General features: G+C 33.0%; 3 protein-coding genes across 3 annotated transcripts; 2 read left to right on the top strand and 1 right to left on the bottom strand.

The window, feature by feature from the left end:
- The first annotated feature begins 3,882 nt into the window (after positions 1-3,882).
- On the top strand, positions 3,883-5,271 carry LOC130974562 (spermidine coumaroyl-CoA acyltransferase-like). Its single transcript, XM_057899434.1, has one exon. It carries the CDS (start codon positions 3,883-3,885, stop codon positions 5,269-5,271), a length of 1,389 nt encoding a protein of 462 aa, XP_057755417.1.
- Positions 5,272-12,167: 6,896 nt separating this feature from the next.
- On the bottom strand, positions 12,168-14,657 carry LOC130974552 (uncharacterized). Its single transcript, XM_057899428.1, has one exon. It carries the CDS (start codon positions 14,655-14,657, stop codon positions 12,168-12,170), a length of 2,490 nt encoding a protein of 829 aa, XP_057755411.1.
- A 4,417-nt stretch (positions 14,658-19,074) lies between these two features.
- On the top strand, positions 19,075-20,699 carry LOC130960306 (spermidine coumaroyl-CoA acyltransferase-like). Its single transcript, XM_057885685.1, has one exon. The coding sequence runs from the start codon at positions 19,122-19,124 to the stop codon at positions 20,511-20,513; it is 1,392 nt and encodes a 463-aa protein (XP_057741668.1). The 5' UTR covers positions 19,075-19,121; the 3' UTR covers positions 20,514-20,699.
- The last annotated feature ends 3,766 nt before the right edge of the window (positions 20,700-24,465 follow it).

Raw genomic sequence — 24,465 nt, 5'->3', positions numbered from 1 at the left:
GTGTTTAACAAATAATAAATATAATTATTTAGGTTTTATTAAAAATATAATTATTTATGTAATAATTTTTTATTAATTTAAATTTTTAAAATAAATAATTTCATAATATATGATATAAAAACTTAGATTTCAATAGTCATTACTCTAAAACAAATTTATTATAAATAAAAAATAAAAAATAAAGAAGACATACACGATTACACTCCAAACAGGACTAATAATAACTGATGAATTTCAATATATATAGAACCATGCATGTATATACAGATCAATATCGAATCTTATGTTGTGCACAAAAAAAGAACCATCCAGCTAATTAATCAAGGAGCCTTGCTCATCAATCCAACAAATTCTGATTTTGATCCCTTAATTATATTTCCAACAAATTAAAGCAAATGCAATACACCTTAATTGTTATTGCTACATATATCCTATACAAACATGTAACCCTGGCCTTGATCTATTTTCTATATATATTTTATATATTAATATATATCCCCACGCTATACACACCATAGCTATATAATATAAATTTTTAAGCACTTAAGATTTAAGAACAGCATGTGATGGCAAAAGCTTAACAATGGTTTATGCCATACTTGAAAAAAAAAAAAAAAAAAAAGTTATGGGTCTATACTTCAGTCCACGTTCATTTAATGTAAAGCTCAAACCCCTGTCTGTTTCTATAGGCCTATAGGGCACTTATCATGTTAAGTAATCAGAGAATGAAAATTTGCACATTGTAAAGAAATATTAATATTTTTAATAAATTGAACTATGCAAAGGTTTTTAAATTTTCCCTTTATATTATTGATTTCTTTAACAAAACTCATATTACACTTATGCATGATTTTTGTTTTCATGTTTTAGAGAAATATGGGGCTAAAAGTCCAAACACAGCAAAAACTACATATAATATAGTATAAGGGGATAAGCTTTTGGCACAAATGTCTAAAATAAATAATTTTAGCATATATAAGGTGAAAATTAAATAAAAAAATTATTTAAAAATTTACGCAAATCTTAAAAGAAGCTCTCGGGTGAGAGTGACATGTACATTATAAATATTATTATTTATGTATTTTTCTCGTCAACTTAAATTTTTACGACAAATAGTAGATATCAATAAAAAAAACTGATTATTAAATGAGTAAATCACAAAAAATATCTTGAATAATTATCAACTTATTGACAAAAAAGTATTTCAAATTTAGTAATAACAAAAATATCATCAAAATATTTTGAAGTCTCCTGTTGTTAAATATTTATTCCCAACAAGAATTTGAGATCGGAATTTGATGATTTTTTTTGTAAGATAATTAAAAATTAAAAATGAGATATTTTTGTAATTAAAAATGAGATATTTAATAAATAGATTATTTTTTGTGATTTTTCATACGCGGTCAATTTTTTTAAAAATAATAAAAATATCAAGAGATCGAATTTTGATTTTTATTTTATCAGAAATTTAATAATTGGAGGATTTTTTTGTGGTTTACCTTATTAAATCGTTTACTTGAAACGAATAGCTAACCTTGTAGAAGTAACAAGTAAGCACATATGAAGGTACACATGCTATATGCTTCAAGACAGTGAAAGGGGATAGATCCTGTTCAATGTATAGTGCATGCACCCCTTGTTTGAATGAAATACTACAAATAATATATCTTTCTTCAATTTATAGAAATTAATTTTATCCAAAAAATTATTCAATATTATTTTTTACTTTGATTAGATTAAAGAGGTTTTAATTAGTCTTTCTCAATTATTTCTTTTCTCAAGACAACTCATTAATTGACAATATCACTAAGCATTTCATAATATTAAAAATTTAAATTTAGCAATTTTTGGTCTTCATATATCTTTATTGAAAGTAATTTATTTAGTGAAGGAAAGAAATAATAATAAAAAAATTATATACACCATAAAATTAATCACCAGCAATTACCTATTATTGGTAATTGATAAATCATAAATGCTTGACTTTCAAAAGGAAAAAGTTATATACATATTTTCGTATTTATTTTTGTATATATTTACCTTTTCACTTGAATGGATTTGCATGTATGGGCCATTGGGCCCTATATGCTTTATATTAGTGTAAAAATTTGTATTGTATACGTAGAATACTAAAATACTTTAATGATAAAAAACTTGAATGGAAAATAATATGAATGTATCCCAATGAGAAAGTGCACACATTAGCACATATGGTACAAAGGATGAAAATTACGCCATTCTATTTAAAACTATGACATTGCTTATATATTATATATGATTTTTCAATATTGTTTCCTAATATGGCATAGTTAATAATTATAATTATTTATTAGAATTAAGTGATCTTAAAACAATTCCAAAAGTGAATTTAAGAAGTAAGTGTTGTAGCGTTTACAATAGTTATTAATTCAACAATGCTAGGAACCAACTCTATATAAGCCAAGACTCAACCAACTGGTAAATTAGAGGCACCGGTGACTTTAACCGGATGTTGCTACTGATAGGCATTTCTTGTAAATTTGATGGTTTTCAATATGATTTCTATGTTTCATATGTTACGCATTAATAAAACATAATTAATTATATGGAACCAACTAATGAATGATCAAAGCATATGTTCCGTGATTCTCTTCTATCACTAACGTATCTTCCCTCATGTTTTGAACGTGGTCAACAATAATTTAAAAAACAAATTAAATTATAAATTAATAAAACTAATTATAATTAATTATGTTGTTCCATTCTTGGCTGATTATTAGTTGGTTCCATATACTTTTCCTTATTAATTATATCAATATTTTTAAGTTATATAGAACGTTGAATAATACAAACCAACAAAATATATATATGAGATTATATTCTTAGAAACTTAGAAAGTGAAATAATGTTGCAAATATTGAATATCTATAGCTGATCCAATAAATACACGCAATAACAAGCTACAAGAGAAACCAGTTTTAGAGAAACAAGTTTTAATGATAATAACATTATGACCATTGTTTATTTTTTTTTAAAGATATAGTCATTTATATTATTCATTTTTATCAGTTTAAATTTTTAGTATGAGTAGTATTCTGACATGGTATAGAGTTTTATGTCTGAAAAACTTTAAGTTCGATTTTTAGTAAATTTTAAAAAGAAAAAAAAATAGTATAAGACAAATAAAAAAAAGATATAACTTTTTATTTGAAAAAAGTGGTAGAGATATAATTATTTATGTTGTCTCCTTCTATTAATTTAAATTTTTGGAATGAGATATCATGAGATTCTTAAAGACAAATTATAAAATTTTATGACTACTAAAACAGTTTTACCAATAATTATTATATAATTGTTACTAAAATTTTTTAACAACAAAATATAAAATGACTAATGTCTAACATTAGCAATTATTTTTATTATCAATAAAACCAAACTAACTTATCACTAAAAGTGATTTTCTTGTAGTGACATACTAAACAAAAAAATGAATTATATTCAACTTAAAAATGGACTCAATATAAAAATGAGATCTAATTGCCAAAACATTTATAAAATTAACGGTAATCATAATCATATTCCCAAAACCATGTGGACTCAATCCATACAAGAAACTTCCATTACCATTCTTTATATATATTTTGACACCCCTATAATAATTATAACATGAGGAATTCATTCATATAATACCTAAAATTATTCCATCTTGCCAATTATTGCATGTAAGTCAATTATATATGTACATACATGCATGAACGAAGCTATATAAGTATATGCCTTATGAGTAATAATCATCCAATCCAATTCAAGTTATAATCTATATAAACCACTCCAACACATTTCAAATCCCACAATCACAAACACAAGCGTTCTCCAAATTCCAAAAGCCACAAAAAAATTTCAATGGCACCTCTTAATATTCATATTAAAGATGTAGTATTTGTCACACCATCCAAGGTCACTCCTTCCTCAATTCTTTCTCTATCAACACTTGACAACATACCTGACCACAATAGCCTATGTCAAACCATTCATGTTTACAAATCATCACAAAATCATGGTGCTTACACAAATGACCAAATTGACCCTAACCCTATTAATGTGATCAAGGAAGCACTCTCAAAGGCTTTGTTCTATTACTACCCTCTTGCTGGTAGGCTTGTGAAACATGTTGATGGGAAGTTTAGAGTTCATTGCAATCCCAACATTGGAGTTCCATTTGTGGAGGCAATTGCTAATTGCAATCTTTCTTCTCTTCATTACCTTGATGTTAGTGATACACAAGTTGCAAAACTCTTTGCCTTTGATCTTCCTTCACAAGATGAAGAAAGAGTTAAACAATATCCTTTAGGGTTCAAGGTGACAAAATTCTTATGCGGCGGATTCGTCCTTGGCATGGCAGTTTCGCATGTTGTCATAGATGGATGCGGCGCATCTCAATTCTTAAGAGCTATAATTGAATTTGCAAGTGGAAGAAATGAGGCTTCAGTAAAGCCTGTTTGGGAAAGAGAAAGGCTAATTGGGTCATTTACAAACACTCCATTGCCAAGTCCCATGGATGGTCCCTCGGTCGCGAGTTCACCATATCTTCCCTCCAAAACACTTGTACATGAATGTTTTAAGGTGGATGATGAGAACATAAGAAGACTCAAGATGAGTTTGATCAAAGAATTTGACAACAATATTATTGAAACCACAAAAGAAAACATCATCATCACAAGTTTTGAATCACTAGCTGCTTATGTTTGGAGATCAAGAGTTAGAGCCCTAAAACTTAGCTATGATGGGAAAACAATGCTTAGTGTGATAGTGGGAATTAGAAGGCACTTGCTAGATCCTCCTTTGCCAGAAGGGTATTATGGGAATGCAATTGTGGATGCAAATGTGGTGCTAAAGGTGAAGGAACTCAATGAGAAGCCACTCTCACAAGTTGTGAAGCACATCAAAGAGAGCAAGAAGGTTGCTTTTACAAAGGAATATATTAGAAACTCAATTAACACTTTTGAGTCAACGGTTGAGGATTTTGATGTGGAAGGTAGTGGTGCATTCATGAGTTTGACTGATTGGAAACATTTAGGGTTCTTGGAAAAATTGGATTTTAGAGGGAATGTGTTGGTGAATGCACTACCTGCTCCATGCAACACGTTTGGGTCAGTTGGATTGTGCATTTTTGCACCTCTTAGTAACATTGATTCATCAATGAAAGGAGGAGTTAGGGTTTTTGTGTCACTCCCCAATGATGCCATGCCCAAGTTTAGGGAGGAGATGGAAGCACTTAGGTTTATTAATTAATATAAACCATAGGATGGTAATAATAACTATAATTATATGTATTTGCCGCTAAATACAGTTTAGCAGTGATTATTTCAACAGTTATAAAAAATCGTCGCTAAAGATTTATTGGCGTTTTTACTATCAGCAGTTGACCAACTGTTGTAGAATGTTTAACAGTAATCAGAAAATTGTCGCCATCCAAAATTTCAATTATCGCCATCTGCCGTGTTGTTGTAGTGTGATAAATACTTTAACAATGATGTATTCACATAAAAATCGCATTAGAAATTATTAGATGAATTGATATCATAATATAAGTATCTACCATATATCAAAAGATGGAGTACTATATGGATTATATCTGTTCATCTGTTTATTTCTATAATTTCTATTTGAATAATGTGAAACAAGATTTGATTCTACGATGTGCTTAAATATTATTTTTATGATACTGATGATTTCTTTTGAATAAAAATTTGATTTGTCTAGTATTTATTAATAGTTGTTTAGACAGTATATATATCATTGACCATGCATGCATGGATTGCACAATTATTGAAATGAGACATTTTTAGAACTTCTTTATTATTTTATTTTATTTTTGGTAGATGGATGATATTATTTTCCCCCTAATAATTAGTATACTACTCTGTCTTTTTTTTTAAATAAAGTATCATTTCTATTTTTAATATTTGAAATAAGTTTTATTTGTATTCCTAATATTTAAATCATCTTATTTGTATTTTTAATGTTTATGAAAATAATTTAATATTATTTTGTCATCAATTATACTAATAAATCAAGAGAATATAATTTAAATGCTTTAATGTTATTCTGCATAATTTAAATAAGTATAATTTGTATTCCTCACGTGTCACGCGGTGTCTGGCCTAGCTTCGCTGCGTCGTCTCACCTTGCTATCTGAACTCGATCTGTTAAAATAGATGACAAGTTTTTTTTTTTAGTTTTTTAACATTGATGAAACAGGTTTAAGTATATGATCATTTTTTATATAATGGTTTATGAACTGATTAAGAAAAAATATACCACTGATTAAATACTTATTTCTTAAATTGATTTAATTTTTGAATTTTTTAGTAAGTCGTGTTTGTACCCAGATATTAATGAGTAGATTGTTTCCTATTCTTTATCATCATAAATATATATTCTATGCTTTTTGATGAAGATGAGGAACAATTTGAAAAGGATGGTGTTAAAAATGTGACTAAGAATTATGAAAAATATGTAATATCATCAAATGGTGGTTTGGAACAAGGGAATGTCAAGGATGATAAATCACGTTCATCAGATGCTCGACTTAATGTCTCTAAGAAAAATGATTAAGAAATAGACAAGAAGAATTTGGCAGGGAGAATGCTGGATGATGATGAGGTTATAGGAGATGAAACTGATGATGGAATTCTAATAGAAGAAGAGTTGAATAACAAAGGTAATGGGAGCAAGCAATGACCGTGTGAAACAGGATAGATAAGTAAATTCACAATTTATTAACGTTTTTTAGATGTTTTATATTTATAGGAATTAAATTTAAAAAAATTATATAATATAAGAATTTAATTAATATATATATATATATATATATATATATTTAATTGAAAATTTGATATAATTAAATCTTTACCAAACACAAAAACTACTCAACTATACCATAGTGTATTTTTATTATTGTTAAAAACTATTACAAGAAGAGAAATATCAAGTAATATAAAATAAAATAGAATTATATACTACACAATACAAAATAAAAGCCACTTTTTTATGTTGATTATATTAAAAATGTTATTTATACACTGAAAGTAGTTATTAAAATTAATCATCGTGTATTTATATATAAATATATATTATTTAATTTATTTTTAATATGTATTTTATATTTTAATATATATTTTATATTAAACTAATTTTGATAACTAATTTTAATATACACGTAGTATAATTATTATTATATAAATCTGCTAGAAGCAAGAGCAGAACTATCTATAGAAAAAGAGATAATCGCCATCTAATTTTAATTTTTTATATATAAATTATATATAAATTTTATTAGTTTAATTCTCTTTAAAATTTTATTTTAATTTTATTTTATTATGTAAATATTTTTAACCCTTTTCTAATATTTTATCTACCTCTGCCGTTACTAGAAGTCTATGAATCCGATCCTTCATTGATTCAATAACTATAATTCAATTTTCTTCCTGAAATCTTGGGAAGTACTTTAATTTCTTCCTTGGATGGGACTGGAAGCAACACACAAATTAAAGGGAGTGATCAATTACATGTTAATTATTCTCTGTCCCCACTTCAACGGTTTCATCTACCAAACTTTATGCGTATGACCCACAATTTTTTTGATGAACCTAAACAGTACAGGTCTAATGCTAGAGCATTACAATCCCTGACTCTAACTCGACCACACTCAAACTATTGATCCTTGGAAAGCACTCAAGAGAATATTTATATAAAAAAATTGAGATAATGTGAATAAGAGAAAATTATTTATGACTCAAATCAAGCAAATTAAAAAAAATTGTTTAAAAAAAATTGTTAAAAAATATAATTATTTATATTGTTTTATCTTTATGATGTTCAATTTTTCACTCAATTTAAAAGAGGTATATATATATAAAAAAATAATATCGATCGTTAAGGTTATTAACTACTATAATAATAATGTTACAAAGACAAAAAAAATAAAAACTTATTTATTTAATATTTATTAATTATTATAATAATTAATAAATATTAAATAAAATAAATTTTAACTGATTTTGGGTAAGTTTTTTTTTATTACCCAACATTTCTACAACTATAAATAGATGTAAGGATGCTATTGTTTCGGATACTACAATTTATTCAATATACAATTCAATTCACAAATCTTACTACTTCTCCTTTCTATAATTCAGTTCTTCAAACATATTAACAAGGGCTATGCTTGTAGTCTGTCATAATTGATTAATTGTCATAGAGATATAAGAGATACGTGTCAAGCATATTAAGGATAATTTAATGTCACACGCCTGAATCTATAATAATTAAGTGCTAAAATATATAACTGATAAACTGCAATTTTATAATTAAAAAAATAATATTCACAAGAGTGATGATGACCAATAACCCTACTTGTTTTAAATAATTAATTAAGTTGCAGATAATAAGAATTATAGGGTGTAATTTAGGGCAATTTACATAAATAAATAAAGTGGGAAAATTATTTACGTAAATGTGCAAATCTGTTTCTTGTTACCATTTTGTGCAAAATGCATTTTATGTAAACCGTGGCAACCCACCACGGTTTCAAAACAAACATAAACCGTGGGAGGTCACCACGGATTAGGAGGAAATTGGTTTACATGTAAACCGTGGGAGCCCATGACGGTTTACTAGGGAAATTTGGTGTGCATAAACCGTGGTGACTCACCACGGTTTATGAGGAAACAAATTCGAACGTAAAACCCGGTAACCCACCGCGGTTTACGTGTATCTATATATATATGTAATCCGCTGAAGGTAGGGACGGATTCATTTGTAACCTTTGGCAAAAAATTGGATTCATTGTGGTAGAGAGAGTTTGGGAAAAGGTTTGGAGGCAGTGAAGTAGAAGTAGGTGGTGGGGCCAATGGAAGATGAGGATCGATTGTACCGACTAAATGGCATCGCTCACGTGGCAGGAAATATCGACGAAGAGGTTAGTAACTGTTATTGTTATTATTATTGTAATTAAATGTAATTCTAATATAGCAATTGATATGTTAGTAGGAATATATCTAGTAAATAGTTTTACTGCAAAAGAACCGGTCGGACCGGCCGGTTTACTGGAAAACCGGTCGAACCGGCCGGTTTTTTAACAGTTTTTTTACGGTTTTTTATTAAATTCTTGTATTTAAAATTAATGTTAGGTTTTTCAATAATTTTATTTAATATTTAATTAAACCGGTTGAACTCCGGTTTAACACCCGGGGGAAGCATTAAACCATTGAACCAGTAACCTCACCGGTTCATTGACCGGTCCGGTTGTCGCAACGTTGGTTTTTAGTATTTTTGCACAATATTTTGTTATGATTATTGTATTTTATTCAAAGGTTTTTTTCATGAATTTAAACTGTTAATTTGTTGTTGTGAGTGCACAGTTATCTTAGCAGGAGTATTATGTATGTTGTTGTTTGTAATGGTTGTATGTTAAGGGATTTATTTATTTCGAATGTTTTGCAGCCTAGTAGGGTTATTACAGCCGTTAGGCGGCAGCAGAATATGCCGTTACATGACCGGATTATACCTTATCTGGAGACTGCGGGGTTGTATCATCTTGCTAGGCTAAACAGTCAGTGGTTTTGGGTTGATGAGTCTCTGATTAGCGCATTTATTGAGCGTTGGCGTCCGGAGACCCACACGTTCCATATGCCGTTTGGTGAGTGCACCATTACTCTACAGGATGTCGCGTATCAGCTGGGTTTGCCGATTGATGGTGCACCCGTTAGTGGGTGCTTGACTGAGTTTGAGAATATGATGGAACACGGTAGACCGGCATGGGTGTGGTTCCGGGAGTTGTTCGGGGAGTTACCACCGCAGAGTAAGGTGAAGCAGATGACAGTGTGCTACACCTGGTTCCACGAGAGGTTCCGTGTTCTCCCTGCAGATGCTACTGAGGAGACCGTTCGTGTATACGCACGCGCTTATATCCTTATGCTGTTGTCGTCTCAGCTGTTTGCGGACAAGAATGCAAACAGGGTACACCTTCGCTGGTTGCCTTATTTGGCATCATTGGATGACTTGGGCAGATATAGCTGGGGATCCGCTGCACTAGCCTGGTTGTATAGGTGTCTTTGTCGTGGTACAAACAGGAACGTCGTTAACTTGGCTGGGCCGCTACACCTACTACAGTCTTGGATTTTCTGGAGGTTTCCCACTCTTAGGCCCACAGGTTTTGACCGGTTTGGTTTTCCGCTTGCTTCTAGGTATGATTTAAAAATATGCGTTCATAAATTGTAAAAATTGGTACTGTGTTAAGGTTTGTTTTGACATGATTTCAATTTAAATGGTAGGTGGGCGGAGTTTGTTCCGAGGAACGATACAGGGGCACAGAGATTAGTTTCCGCACGCCTTGCACTTGATCGGTTGCTTGTCCACGATGTGAGTGACTTATTTATTACTTATGGTGGATCTAGTTTTTCTTACATGGCACTGCCTCATGAACGTCTTACTGATTCTATGCAGTTTGTGTGGGAGCCTTATTCTTCTGCTGATGTTACTGCTGCTATTCATCCGGAGATACTAGTTGATCAGCACCGACGGCTATGGACGGCCGTCACTAGCCTCATATATTTTGCTGCCATCGAGTGGCATCAGGTGGATAGGGTTCTACCCCAGTTCGGCGGTGTTCAGCCTCCCCCAGATGTAGCTCTGAACATAGATTGGCTACATGCGAAGGATGGTAGGGGTGGGGACCGGTGGTTTCCTTCATATTATCGGGAGTGGCACCAGTATTGGGAGAACCGGCATCAGTCGGTCATATGGGTCGATCGTGTCCTCGACCCTGGTCCATCATCAGATTACCTAGAGTGGTGGTGCCGTGTGGCGCACAGGTTCCTATCCCCAGATGTAGCATTTCAGGATCCGAGGCCGATTGTGTTGACTGAGGAGGCGCGTCATAGAGGGTCGTCCCAGGCACCTCCTAGAGTTCATGTTTATGACAGACCAGATAACAGACGAGTTGATAGGCGTCGCCGTATTGGGACCCGGACCACCGATCGCGAGTGGAGGGAGTTTGCCGACCGATTGGCCCAGGACGTTCCTGGAGCTGAGGCTGGGGATCCAGTGGACTACCGTGTTCCTCGACGTAGAGGCAGACGGCCACCTGCGCGGCCTGACCGTCGAGGTGGGCCTGCTGGAGGACTATCCGAGCAGGGGGGAGGCACTGGTCACGTCGCCGCTGAGGATGTAGTTGGATCAGCATCAGCCATGGATCAGCCGACGTTCGACGTGGGTTCTAGCTCACAGATGTTTGGGAACGTGAGCCCATATGGTTTTGCCGAGTTTACGACCGCGGCTGTTGGGGTGGACATTGCTGATCCCGTTACTGAGTCCTCCTTTTACAGAGACATTGCTGACATGCTTAGGGATGATGATCAGACCCATTATAGGCCACAGATGCCTGAGGAGCATGCCCAGTTTGGTGCTCAGCAGCCAGGCAGTGACGATGTTCAGGCTCAGTTGGCAGTTGACCTGAACGAGCCAGCAGTTTCGCCGTCCGACCCATGGTTTGCTTTAGGAGGTACACATGCCTCCGCTTTCAGCGCGGCTCCCGCACACCCCACAGCACCAGCGCCAGATCAGCGACCTAGGCGGGTTAGACGTCCTACTTTGTGTGGCACCGGAGGGCACTTGCTTGGCCAGTTCGATGACGATGACAGTGACACCATTGAGGATTCTGATTAGTTATGCTATATGTTCCTGTCCAGTACTTTGTTTCTTTATTTATGTATTGACAATGGTAGGTAGGTTATGTGTTGATGATGTTAGTTATGTTATGTATTGATCTTGGTAGTAACGTTATGTATTCAGCATGCTAATTACTTTATGTAATGTGCATGCCTGTTAGTGTTTATGTATTTCAGACTTACTGTTAAATAATATTTATCTTCAGACTATGTAGTGAGTGCCTGATTAAGAGTATTTCATGTGTTCCTGTATGGTTTATATTATAATGCACATTGTTAAAGATAGCTAAAGTGGTTTAATGAAACTGATAATATAAAACGAGGTTATTATACTTAGATTTCGTTCCTACTGAAACACGTTGAAAGTGACATATGTAACAGAGGACGCTTGGGCTAACATTACTTAGACCTAGAAACGAATAAGAAGGCATAGAAGAGGGTTACACAAAATGACATCTACGCATCCCCTCCACCACTTTGTGATCGCTGCTGACAGTTCCTTCGCGTATGCCCGGGCTGACGGCATAACCCACAACGCTTGGGCTGATTCTGTTGAGACTGATCCATGCTTCCTCGGATCCTGGTTGACTTTGGACGGCCTTCCTTTGCACGCCGCAGATTAGGGTCAGGAATAATGGTTGGGCCACCATATGGAGGCCACAGGCCTTCAGGAATAGGTGGGAGAAACCCATGATTGTAAACGTTGAACACCTCAGTCATACGATACACTTCATGAACATAGGACGCCCAGTTTAGCCGGGAGTAGGCGCAACAGGCAATGGCGTGGCAACATGGATAATGCAGCGCCTGGAAGTGCCCACAGTCGCATCGGTGATCTTTAAGGGAAACTCTATAGCTACCAAGAGAGAACGACCCCGTTGGTGTTGTCTCAGCCACGGTGTACTCTAGTTGATGCCTGTCGTATAATGTCACAGTAAAGCACCTGGAGTCTCTAAGGTTCCGATCAATAGCCTTGACCAATGCCTGACAGAACTCATGGCCGGCTCCGAGTTGTGCCTCTGCTGTCTGACCCCGGACCACAAATAGCTGAGCAAGCCTCCCGTAGGTTGACTTAACCAATGATGTGACAGGGAGGTTGCGAGTACCCTTTAGCACGGAGTTCACACATTCACTGATGTTTGTGGTCATGTGCCCGAACCGTCGACCAGCATCCTCATGTTGGGTCCATTTGTCATACTCCATACGGTTGGCCCAGTCACACATTGCTGGATTCTCAGTCCGCATGATGTCGAACCAGTAGTAAAACTCACCCTCAGTCTTGGCGTAGGCAGCATTGACCAGTAACCTCCTTGAGTCCTTACCTTTGAACGTTAGGGCGAAATTCGCTGCCACATGCCTTATACAGTAGGCCCGGAATGCACGAGGAGGCAGCCATCCATTCTCAGGTGCCTCAAGGGCCGCCTTGATCCCATTATGCCTGTCTGAGATAACTAGGATACCCTCCTGAGGAGTCACATGCTCTCGTAGGTTGGACAAAAAGAATGACCACGACTCTGCATTTTCCCCCTCTACAAGGGCGAATGCTATCGGCAGGATGTTCGAGTTTCTGTCCTGAGCTATCGCCAACAGGAGCGTCCCTCCATACTTCCCATACAAGTGGGTACCGTCAATACTGACGAGTGGCTTGCAGTGCCGGAATGCCTCGACACAGGGAGGAAATGTCCAGAAAAGTCGGTGAAAGTACACCCTCGACTCATCAACAGCACCACCAATCTGAACCGGAGACGTCTTCAGCACCGTGATTGTTCCCGGCATTGTTGCCTCGATCCCTAGCATCCAACGGGGCAACTCCGCGTAAGACTCTTCCCAATCTCCATATATTTCAGCCACAGCCTTCTGCTTAGCCAACCAGACCTTCCTGTAACTAGGCCTGAAACCGTAATCAGCTTCTGTCGCTTGTTGAAGTACCTTTATCGTAACCGCAGCATCCGCCCTAACCATAGGAAGAATCCTCGCACATATAACGTTATAATCCAGCTGACGGTGATCACTTGAAATAGAAGTTGCGAGGCACGTGTGTGGCCCGTTGTACCTCCTAACCTCCCAAGTTCCCTTTCGTGCACGAAGCGCTACACGAATCAACCAAGTGCAACCCTTGCCGAATTCCTTGCATTTTCCATGATACTTCAAATGATCCGATTCGATGACTCTGTACTCAACACCTCGCCGGATGCTATAGTCCTTCACACTGAGCACAGCTTCATCTTTACTCTGGAAAGATTGCCTAATCTCGAATTCTGTAGAAGATCTACCCACTCTGTTACCGCTGTCTTCCTGTTGACCAAGAGCTTCCAAGTCTAGTGTCGAGAAGTGTGGAGGGTATTGATGAGAAGCAGAACTTGAAGGCCGATGTTGCGCATCAGGATCGCCGCCTGTGTTTTCGTCGCTGTCACCATCGATATCAACAGGCTCCTCGTCAGATCCATCGTCACGCATTGCATTCTCTACTTGATCAGGTCCACCAAAGTCTTCAACATAAGGCACGAGGCCACCACCGGTACCCACTACGTTGGGAGGCTCAATGACTGCTGCATGCTCCAAAGGGACAGAACCGACAACCTCCGTTTGTTCTAAGTCAGCCGCAAAAGAAGGTGATTGAACCGGAGGAAGATGCGGTCTGACCGCAGGCATCGAACTAGATGCACCACCCGCGGAAGCTACGCAAGGAACTGGAGCGGATGCCCCAGAACTATCGACGCCAACCTCCAACTTCGCAAACAACTCATGGATTCTGATCTCCGGAAAACTCCTTACGCAGTAGAAGAGAACCCGAATATCTTCATCAGACTTAACGGGAAAGGTTTCGTACTGAACACCGGTCGAGACAACCGCCATGGGAATCTTGTAGAATAGTTTCTTCACCCACTTGCAACCCAACACGCCAAGCTTCTCCAAGATGATGTTCTTCAAGTCCGACAAACTCATTGACGAACTAATAAAAATACTTAGTGGTTCTCTGTCGGTGAACTTCACACCTTTGCTTTTGCTTTTTTTATTTTTCCAGAGCAATGCACCAGAGCAAGAAAGCTCTCTTCCTCACTAGCCATTGTGAGAATGATCTCTTCTGCTGCTTGAATCACCCACATATATATAGATTTTCCGTCAGAGTAAACCGTGGCAAGCCACCACGTTTTTCTACTCTACATAAACCGTGGTGACTCCCCACGGTTTATGCTCAACCATTTTCCTTCGTAAACCGTGGTGACCTCCCACGGTTTACATGCAAATCAATTTCTTCCTAATCCGTGGTGACCTCCCACGGTTTATGTTTGTTTTGAAACCGTGGTGGGTTGCCACGGTTTACATAAAAATGCATTTTGCACAAAATGGTAACAAGAAACAGATTTGCACATTTATGTAAATAATTCTCCAACTTTATTTATTTATGTAAATTGCCCTGTAATTTAATACTTTAAAACTAATTTGAGAAAAGTCTTATAGAGGAATTGCTATTTAGACTTCCCCAATTCTAAATACGCAAATTGTGATGCAACATAATACGAGCAATTTTTTTTTTTTAAATAGAAAAATTTAAATTTACGATCTCTTAAGTAAATATAAAAAAATTATGTCATTTTAGTTATAATTCATTAGCAATATAATACAAGCTTATCTCTTCTTGAGTTATATAATTTATATTCAAACCCAACTTTACATATTTAAATTTTAATCCTTCCACTTTCTTTTAGAATTTATTTGGTTGGAGAGAAGCTGAGTGAAATATATAGGAGTTAAAGAGGAAAGAGAAATTATAAATTTTATGTGTAATTTATCACTAATTTATAAAAGAAGGTTTTCAAAATTTTTTTTCTCTTCCACTTTATTTTTCCTCTATTTCTCTGTAAAGAAACAAAGTTTAACGTAAATTGTGAAGCTCAAATCTCTTAAAAGAATATGCATGTAACCTCATTAACTATATAAATGTTATTTATATTTATTAGATATATAATTATTTATATATTTTTATTTAAAAAATAATTTTTTAAAATTATTAATTTTATGATATAGTATCATAACATAATATTCAAAAAATCTGAAATTTGATCATTATTTAAAAAAATTAAATACAAAACAAATAAAAAATTATTCATGCCTCAAAGCTTAAAAAAAGACTCGAGTAAATGTTTTTAAAAAAATAATTTTGTGATCATGTTAAAGATGGAGAAATAGATATATATTACTATATTAAAGAGGGTTTAATTTTTATGGCAATTTAGAATCAGGATCCAGGTGATTTAGTGGTTCATTTAGAAGCATAGGAAAACAAATATAATTTTTTTTCTTTACAAAATTCTAAAAATATTAAAAAAAAAATTAAAAAACAAACAAATACACCCTAAATGGGTCAATTTGAGATTTTCAAACAGAACAGCTATAACTAATTTTATCGATCCGAATGCATTCACCTTAGCTTCTTTGTTTCTTTCTCCGATGCAACATTTTTTTTAAACATTATGATTCCATACCAAATGAAAAAAGCTACTTCAGTCTCTTTCGACTGTGTGTATGTATATATGATAATGACTCATTACCAAAAATACAATGAGAGTGACTTTTTAATTAGAAGTCATGTGATGATGCTGCAGTATCATTTTAATTTAGAGGAGCTATTAAAATCATGTGTATGTCTTGATCATTAGACTTGAGTGAGTAATGATCAAGCAACATTTGCTGTTGTCACATTATATACGCAACTCAGTTGGTTGATGAATGGTTGTTATCAAGGGAGTATGTGTAGGGTTTTTTTATTTATTTATTTTTTACAATTTTGAATATAGAAAGTGTTGCTGGAACATTCTCTTGTGAAAAGAGTATATCCAATACCATTGAATGCTTAATATGGAAGTGTACGTACGTTCGATCTCATAAGTAGTAATAAAGGCCAAATATTTAAAAAAAAAGTAAAATACTAAAAATGTCATCAAATTGCTGGTAAAAATTCTATCTAAATGTTGTTGCTTGTCATGAAACTAATCTTTTTAAAGTTTAAATTGATAAAAGGAAGTAATATGAATGGTTATATTTTTACATATACTCTCTCAAGTAAGTTTTTTTGGGAGTGGATCCTCTCCAGTGAATAAAAAATTGGATGGTGTGCAGTGTTTAATCTAACCATTCATTACTCTTTCTTTTTTATTTATTTCTGGTCCCACTATTAAAATCAAAGGTGAGAAATTGCATTGTATTTTGTCAAGTGTTGAAAAAACTGGAGAGGATCCATTTCCAGTTTTTTTTTTTTAGTTTGATTGAATTTTATATAGGTTTTTTTTTCTGTTTTATTTTTTTTATATTATTTTTTCGAACATAGAATTTTAATATCATGTTATAAAATCAATTCTTCTAAAAGTTTAAGCTAATAGAAAAGGAAATATGAAAATATAAATGAGAAAAATATAAATGAGATAATTTAACAGTTTCTTTTATTAGTTATATATTTAAAACGAAAAAGACGCAACTAGATTATATAAAAAGAAGACAATAATAAAGATGAGAAAAAGAAAGGAAACATTAAGCAAATCTAATTATTTGAGTCATCATTCTTCTTTTACTCAATTGAATTTATAATTCATATCAAATTTTCTCCTTAGAAAAGCCATGAAGTAAATTCCAATTATGTTTTTTGTGTCTTGATGTAACAAGCTCTGGTATAGAGTTTATTCATAACATTTAAAATTCTAATTTGAATTTTGTTTTAGTGTTTGTGACTAAGTAGTGTTGAGTCAGTTTAGCATTTAGAAATTTGGGATTAAAACTTCATTTGTTTTGAAATTAAATTCTAGAGGACTAACAATTTTAGTGATTAAAAAAATAAAATTTTTTTTGTATTAGTTTAAATATAAAGTAAAATAAAAGAAACGTATTAGTCACCTAATACTTTTTTGTATTTGTTTATCTACAAATGATTTTTTTTGGGAGCTAATTATATATCAATTTGATATCCGAAATATTCAAGCGCTAATAAAAATTTTTTTAAAAGATGTTATTGATAAGATAATTTCTGCATGTTTTAAAAATATGATAAAAATAATCAATAAATATTATATTTTTTGTAAGTATTAATTGTTTTTATTTAACAAACAACTCATCTATTTGATTCAAATTTTTACGATAATATTTGAATAAATATCTAAAAGCTACACAAAAAAATTCAGAAAAAATTTTGATCTCTACATTTTTTTTCAACATAATGCGGTCATTCATAATAAAATATTTTTTAAAAAAATTCACTTGACATAAAATTATTAAAATTTAAAGATAAAAAAATTTATTTTTTTAATAATGATTGCAAAAAAATTGTATCAAAATCTTATTTCTAAAGTTCTTTTTTAAAATATATATTTAATATTTAGTTTGTTTTATCTCATTTTTAAATTTTGAGAGCTTATTTGTCGTTAATATTTTTTAGAGTTATTTTTGTTAGCGATGCGAACTTTCACATATCATTTCGGTAATTTACTCTTCTTTTTTGTGATGATAGAAGGTTAATTTTGTGAGATAGTTGACCATAAGATTTTTAAAAAAATTTCATATCCAAAATGAAAAGTAAATGTTACCCATTTATTAATGGGTAATGCTAGGTAAACAAAAAAAAAACAGTCAGAACTTATCTTATTTAACATTCATTAATTGTCACAATAATTAATAAATACTAAAAAAGACAAATTATAACTGTTTTTGGCTGATTTTCTTTGGTTACCAAACATTTTCGTTTATTAATATACAAGCAATATATTCATTTAACGTACCAACATTTAACGTTGTCGTTATCTGTGTTTTAAGCTTCTGATTTTAGAATAAACTTAAAAGGTTTGAAATGTAATATAAATGGACTAAAGTTTATATTTTAAGTATTCCTTTTTTTACAATTAATTAACTTCATTCATCAACAGCAGATTAGCATTATTAATTAATTCAAGGACAACTGGACCAAAGAGATAATTATCAGACTTATCATATGAACGAAGAAACAATACATTTTCCATAAAATAATTAAAGTGTTAGGGGTTTTCTATAACCAAGACAAGGGAAAGATAAAGGAAAACATAGCATATATAATATATATAAATGAAAATTCAACTATTTATAACATAACCATGACATTTACATTCAATAATTTTCAAGATCATATATATATAATTTTGTCCATCTTATATCCTGACCTTATCTATTATTATTGTTGGATGGTCTTATCATGTATTTCAATAATTATTAGATGAAAATAATTTAATCTAAACAAAACAAAATGCACATACATATGATCACAAATATGAAGCATAGGGCGGCAAGTATTGATCTATATAAGTTCTATTCCCATATATTTCAAATGACACAAACACAAAAAATAATAACAATCTCTAAATCCATCAAAGCCACATTTATTTTCCCATCATGGCACCTCTCATTGTGGATATGAAAGATGTTGTATTTATCAAACCATCTAAGTCTACACCTTCCTCTATTCTCTCTCTATCCACACTTGATCATAGACCTGACCTTAATATGTTATGCCATATCATTCAAGTTTACAAATCACAAAAACATGATGCTTACCCAAATGACCAAATTGACCCTAACCCTATTAATGTGATAAAAAAATCACTCTCAATGGCCTTGTTCTATTACTACCCTCTTGCTGGGAAGATAGTTAAACATGATGATGGGAAGTTTAGAGTTCATTGCAATTCCAATGATAGTGTTCCATTTATAGAAGCAATTGCTAATTGCAATCTTTCTTCTCTTCATTACCTTGATGGTATTGATGACATGGAAGTTGCAAAACAATTGGCCTTTGAGCTTCCTTCACAAGATGATGAAAGTGGACATCATTACCCTTTAGGGTTCAAGGTGACCAAATTTCTATGTGGAGGATTCACAATTGGAATTGGGGTCTCACATGTTGTATGTGATGGATTTGGAGTCTCTCAATTTCTTCATGCCATAATTGAGTTAGCAAGAGGAAGAAATGAGCCATCAATAAAGCCTGTTTGGGAAAGGGAGAGGTTGATGGGGTCAATTACCGAAATGCCCTTGCCGAGTCCTATCGATGATGCCTCGGCCGCCGTTTCACCATATCTTCCGACCACAACACTCGTGCATGAATGCTTTAAGGTGGATGGTGAGAGTATAAGAAGACTCAAAATGAGATTGATCAAAGAATTTACTAATCACAATAATATTAAGACTATGAAAGAAATTTTCACAAATTTTGAGTCACTCACTGCTTATATTTGGAGGTCAAGGGCTAGAGCCTTGAAACTAAACCATGATGGGAAAACTATGCTAGGCATATTAGTTGGTGCAAGAAGACATTTGGATCCACCTTTGCCTGAAGGGTATTATGGGAATGCAATTGTGGATGCAAATGTTGTCCTTTCCGTTAAGGAACTCATGGAGAAACCACTCTCACAAGTTGTGAAGCACATCAAAGAGATCAAGAAAGTTGCTTTTACTAGAAACTATATCACGGATTCAATCAACACTTTGGTGACAAAAGAACAAGATTTTAATGTGGAAGGTATTGGTGCATATTTTAATGTGACCGATTGGAAACATTTGGGTTTCTTGGAAAACATGGATTTTGGGGGGAATGTTCTAGTGAATTCTTTACCAGCACCATGCAACATGTTTGCCGCAGTGGATTTGTGCATTTTTGCACCTCCTAGTAAGTTGGATTCATCAATGAAAGATGAAGGAGTTAGGGTTTTTGTGTCTCTCCCTAATGCTGCCATGCCCAAATTCAGGGAGGAGATGGAAGCTCTTAGTCTTCTTAATAACATTTGAACCCAATAATATATCTTAGGAATGCATGCAACATATATGGATATGTAAGATCTGTTAATCATGTTTGTTTCTTCTTTAAGTCTTTTTGTTTATGTTTATTACGTGGAATAAGGCATGGTTGTGCTGTGGTTATTGTGTTTGATGTTTATGATAATTTCTTTCAATAAAAATGAAATTTTGTATTTATTTATGGTGTTTATTTTGATAAGATAATAAATTTATACATATCAATATAATAAAAACATAAACAAATAATAAAATAATACGTGAATTTTATTATCCACGTCAATATTTAATTTTTTTTTAAAAAAATATAAATAATATCAATACTTTTACTAAAACGCTCTTATAATTTAATAAAAATAAAAAATATATTTTTATTTAATTTTATAAAAAGACCTAAATATCTTTTTTTGTATTATATTGGACAAAACTAACTATTCAAATTAATTAAAGTTTAAAATTCAACTAACTTTAATCTTATAATTTTAATTTTAAATAATTTAAAAATAAAACAAGAATACATTTAATTATTCATCCACACTATAAATAATTATTTCAATCAGAATTGATGCTTTTCATAAACCCTAATTTTCCAGAGTCATTTATACAAATAAAAAAAAAACACAACTAAAAAATTTTTAAAAAAAATTAAAGGAGTTCTTCTCACCTATCCTTCACCCTCTCCAAAAACGTCTCTTTCACTCTCAATTCTTCGACTCAAACTCTCTCTTCTCTCTCACTACCACTAGCCCACTAGAGTTTCTCTCGATCTCACTCGAGTCTCGTCTCTTTCACACTTGCCGGCGTCTCGTCGTTCATCTTGTCTCGTTGCTGGCATTTCAATGTCTCCCGGGCTTCTCTGGACTCGTCGTCGGCTCGTCGTCTTCTGATTTTGTTTCGGGTCCTCGCCGTCACCAAGTCACATTGGACCGTTGATAATTTCCTACATCATTGCTTTCCCTGTTCCGTCTTTTCCAAATTTTTCTTCTTCCTGTATTTTAAGATGATGTTAAATTGCTAATCAATTAATTTACCTTATTGCTGATCTAAATGTTGCCGTAAATCATGAGTAAAGTGCTATTATCAATTTACATGAAATTTCTTAACAATTTTGCATAATTGCTCAAAACTACTTCTTTTAGTATTTATTTTACGTGTTTTGATTCTAGATTTTTGGTCAGTTATCCGTCTAAAGTTAGAGTAGGCTATTGAAGACTTTATAATTCTTAACCCATAACTAGTATTTTCAATTCAATCATTCCTAAAATGCATCATTTTTGGGATTAGTTTGTTAAATTTTTGTTGAATTTTGGTTGTGATCATGTTTTAGATTATTGGCTCCCCATATATCCTTTGGAATCTTTTGAGAAGTTGTGAAGCTGTAGCTAATACAAAGTTATTGTTCTTGATGTTCTCTTGTTGTTTGAGGTCAAGATGGACAAGTTCACAAAACCAATTATAATCGTGTGAATTGATCCTGAGACACAGAAAAAGAGACTCATGGGAAAAGACAAATCAAATGAGGAGGATGCTAAGAACAGGATCAATGCTCAAATGCCACTTGATTTGAAGAGGAGTAAAGCAGATATGGTGACAGATAATACTAGATCACTTGATGACTTGAATGAATAATTTCAGAAGATTCTAATTGAAGTGTCAAAACCCTTGACATGGACTTAGTTTTGGATTTCAAGAAATGGAGCCTCGATCATACTTGCTTCACTGACTTCGTGTGTTATTTTGTGTATAAAAGCACTTTTATAGTTATTTGTGTTTCTTCAGAAGATTAAATTTAAATTTGTAATTTAACATTTTAAAAGATAAATTTAATTGTCAAGTACTGCTATCTTTTTTGTGGCTGTTTGATTAATGCATAATTATGATGAGATCGACCACTATTTTAACATTAATAATAATGAGAAGGTGAATCTTGGATGTGAAATATTCATAATTGAAGCCATTGTTAATTTTTGCTAAAACCTGCCTTAATCATTATAGGTTTTCATTAAGATATCATCGTATGTTAATATAAATGTTTTTGTTCTCATATTTAATTTTATGGCTATTCTAAACTATTTTTACCAAAAGACTACGTATCTCCAAATATTATATTTCAAGTGATTATCACTTTTTAAGTGGAGTTCTACACATTAGTTATGATCCATTGCTCTTTTTGCTAGATAAACCAGTAATATATAGTTTTTGCAAATTTTTCTTTCACCTTTTTATTTATCTTTGATATCCATGCATTAACTAGCTAGTGAAAAATTATGTGCTTAGCTGTCACAAGAACAACCTGATTATCAGGTCCATGCTCAGCCTGGAAATCATAAATTATGTGTATAGGATATGAGTAATGTAGAAAGATAGCGCAAGAGATCAGGAAATAAGAGTATATAGCTATTAATTATAAACTCAGTTGAAAACAAGTTTAGACCAGAATGCATCGAAATTACAATTTCTATAACTAAGAATTATGGTCATGAGTTATGGTCACCATGTATTCATTGGGCAGTGAGATTTATGTTACCGTTAACCACAACATAAGACAAATCAAGACATTCAACTAATATAATAGGGATATGAAGTTCAAGCATTTAGACCGATCAGGGGATGAGTTTCACCATATCTATCATGAATTATTAATTTTGTTAGAAGAGTTCTGATGAGAAATTAGCCACCTTAGGACAAGTTTCTGTTCTCCAAGCCATTCTAGATATGGCCTATAATGGAAACTAATTCAATATTAGTATTAGTCTAATTCAGGATAATAAATGCAATGTAGATACATAAATAAAAAATATACATATGAGCAAGATATATTCAAATTATGTAGGCAGAAATTTTTTTTATTATCATGTTTCAAACTTGAGCGCCTCTAGCTTTAAGAATGTGAGTCACCCCGGCTTTCTTTGCGCAATAGACAATACAACACTTCGTGCACAAAAGTGTTGGTTAGAAGAAGAAAAACCTAATATTATAATTTTTCGTCATAAAAAAATACCTTGCATATGTTGCCATCTTGAGTTGGAGGTGCTGCAAGAACAATAGTTTTAAATCCGACAATTTGTGCAGGCTGTAAATAGGGGTGAGCACGGGTTGGTTTGGTTTGGATTCAAGGTAAAAATAGAACCGAATCGATTAAAATATAATTGGTTCGGTTTGGTTTGGGTTTATATTTTTTTGTGCATGTATCCGAACCAAACTAAATTGATTCACAACGGATTGGTCTGGTTCGGGTAATTGGGTACCCGATGACTTTGAAATTCATAAAAAATCTATTTTTTATCTTAAAAATTCAACAAGTACAATAAACATGTAACATCAATATAAATAATTTAAAAATGTTAAACACCAAATATATTAAAAACTAAACTCATTAAAATCCAAACGTATTAATAGTAAATAATCTCGTTAAAAGCCACTAAAAGCCATATATATTTTTTATTTTTTTATTTAATTAATATATAATTAGGTTCACAGGTTGTTTCAGGTTCCGCACTTCTAGAACTGATACCCAAACCAATCACTAACAAAGGCCATTGGTTTGGTTCGGTTCGAATTCGAACAGATAATCGAGTACCCGTTACCCGTGCTCACCCCAAGGTGTAAATAGAATAAAGACTCTAAGCTAAATCTAGAAACATAAACATTAATGTTCAAATAAAAACTATAGGAAACCAAAGAATTGTAGGAGCTAGTAAAATATCAGTTCAACTTACAACTACAAGCATCAAACCTGTTGAAGGAAACACAGCAGTTCCCGTTAGAACATAAAGACCCACGAAATTAATACTTCTTACAACTCTCTTGCATTGGACTCCCTGAGATATTTAATAAAACTCAAGACTCTCACAAATAATAATCGGCAAAGCAAATACAAGAAGGAGCATGCATGGAAGCATGATAATGGAAAGATACAAAGTACGTCTACAAAAATCGATATCAC

Source organism: Arachis stenosperma, chromosome 1 (genome assembly GCF_014773155.1).
Source record: "Arachis stenosperma cultivar V10309 chromosome 1, arast.V10309.gnm1.PFL2, whole genome shotgun sequence".
Taxonomy (NCBI): Eukaryota; Viridiplantae; Streptophyta; class Magnoliopsida; order Fabales; family Fabaceae; genus Arachis; species Arachis stenosperma.
Note: the sequence above shows the minus strand (reverse complement) of the source record. Positions and strands in the feature narration are given on the sequence as shown.

What these genes read in the sequence shown, in the direction of transcription:
- LOC130974562 (XM_057899434.1), top strand. Translation starts at nt 3,883, where the DNA reads ATGGCACCTCTTAATATTCATATTAAAGATGTAGTATTTGTCACACCA.
- LOC130974552 (XM_057899428.1), bottom strand. Translation starts at nt 14,657, where the DNA reads ATGAGTTTGTCGGACTTGAAGAACATCATCTTGGAGAAGCTTGGCGTG.
- LOC130960306 (XM_057885685.1), top strand. Translation starts at nt 19,122, where the DNA reads ATGGCACCTCTCATTGTGGATATGAAAGATGTTGTATTTATCAAACCA.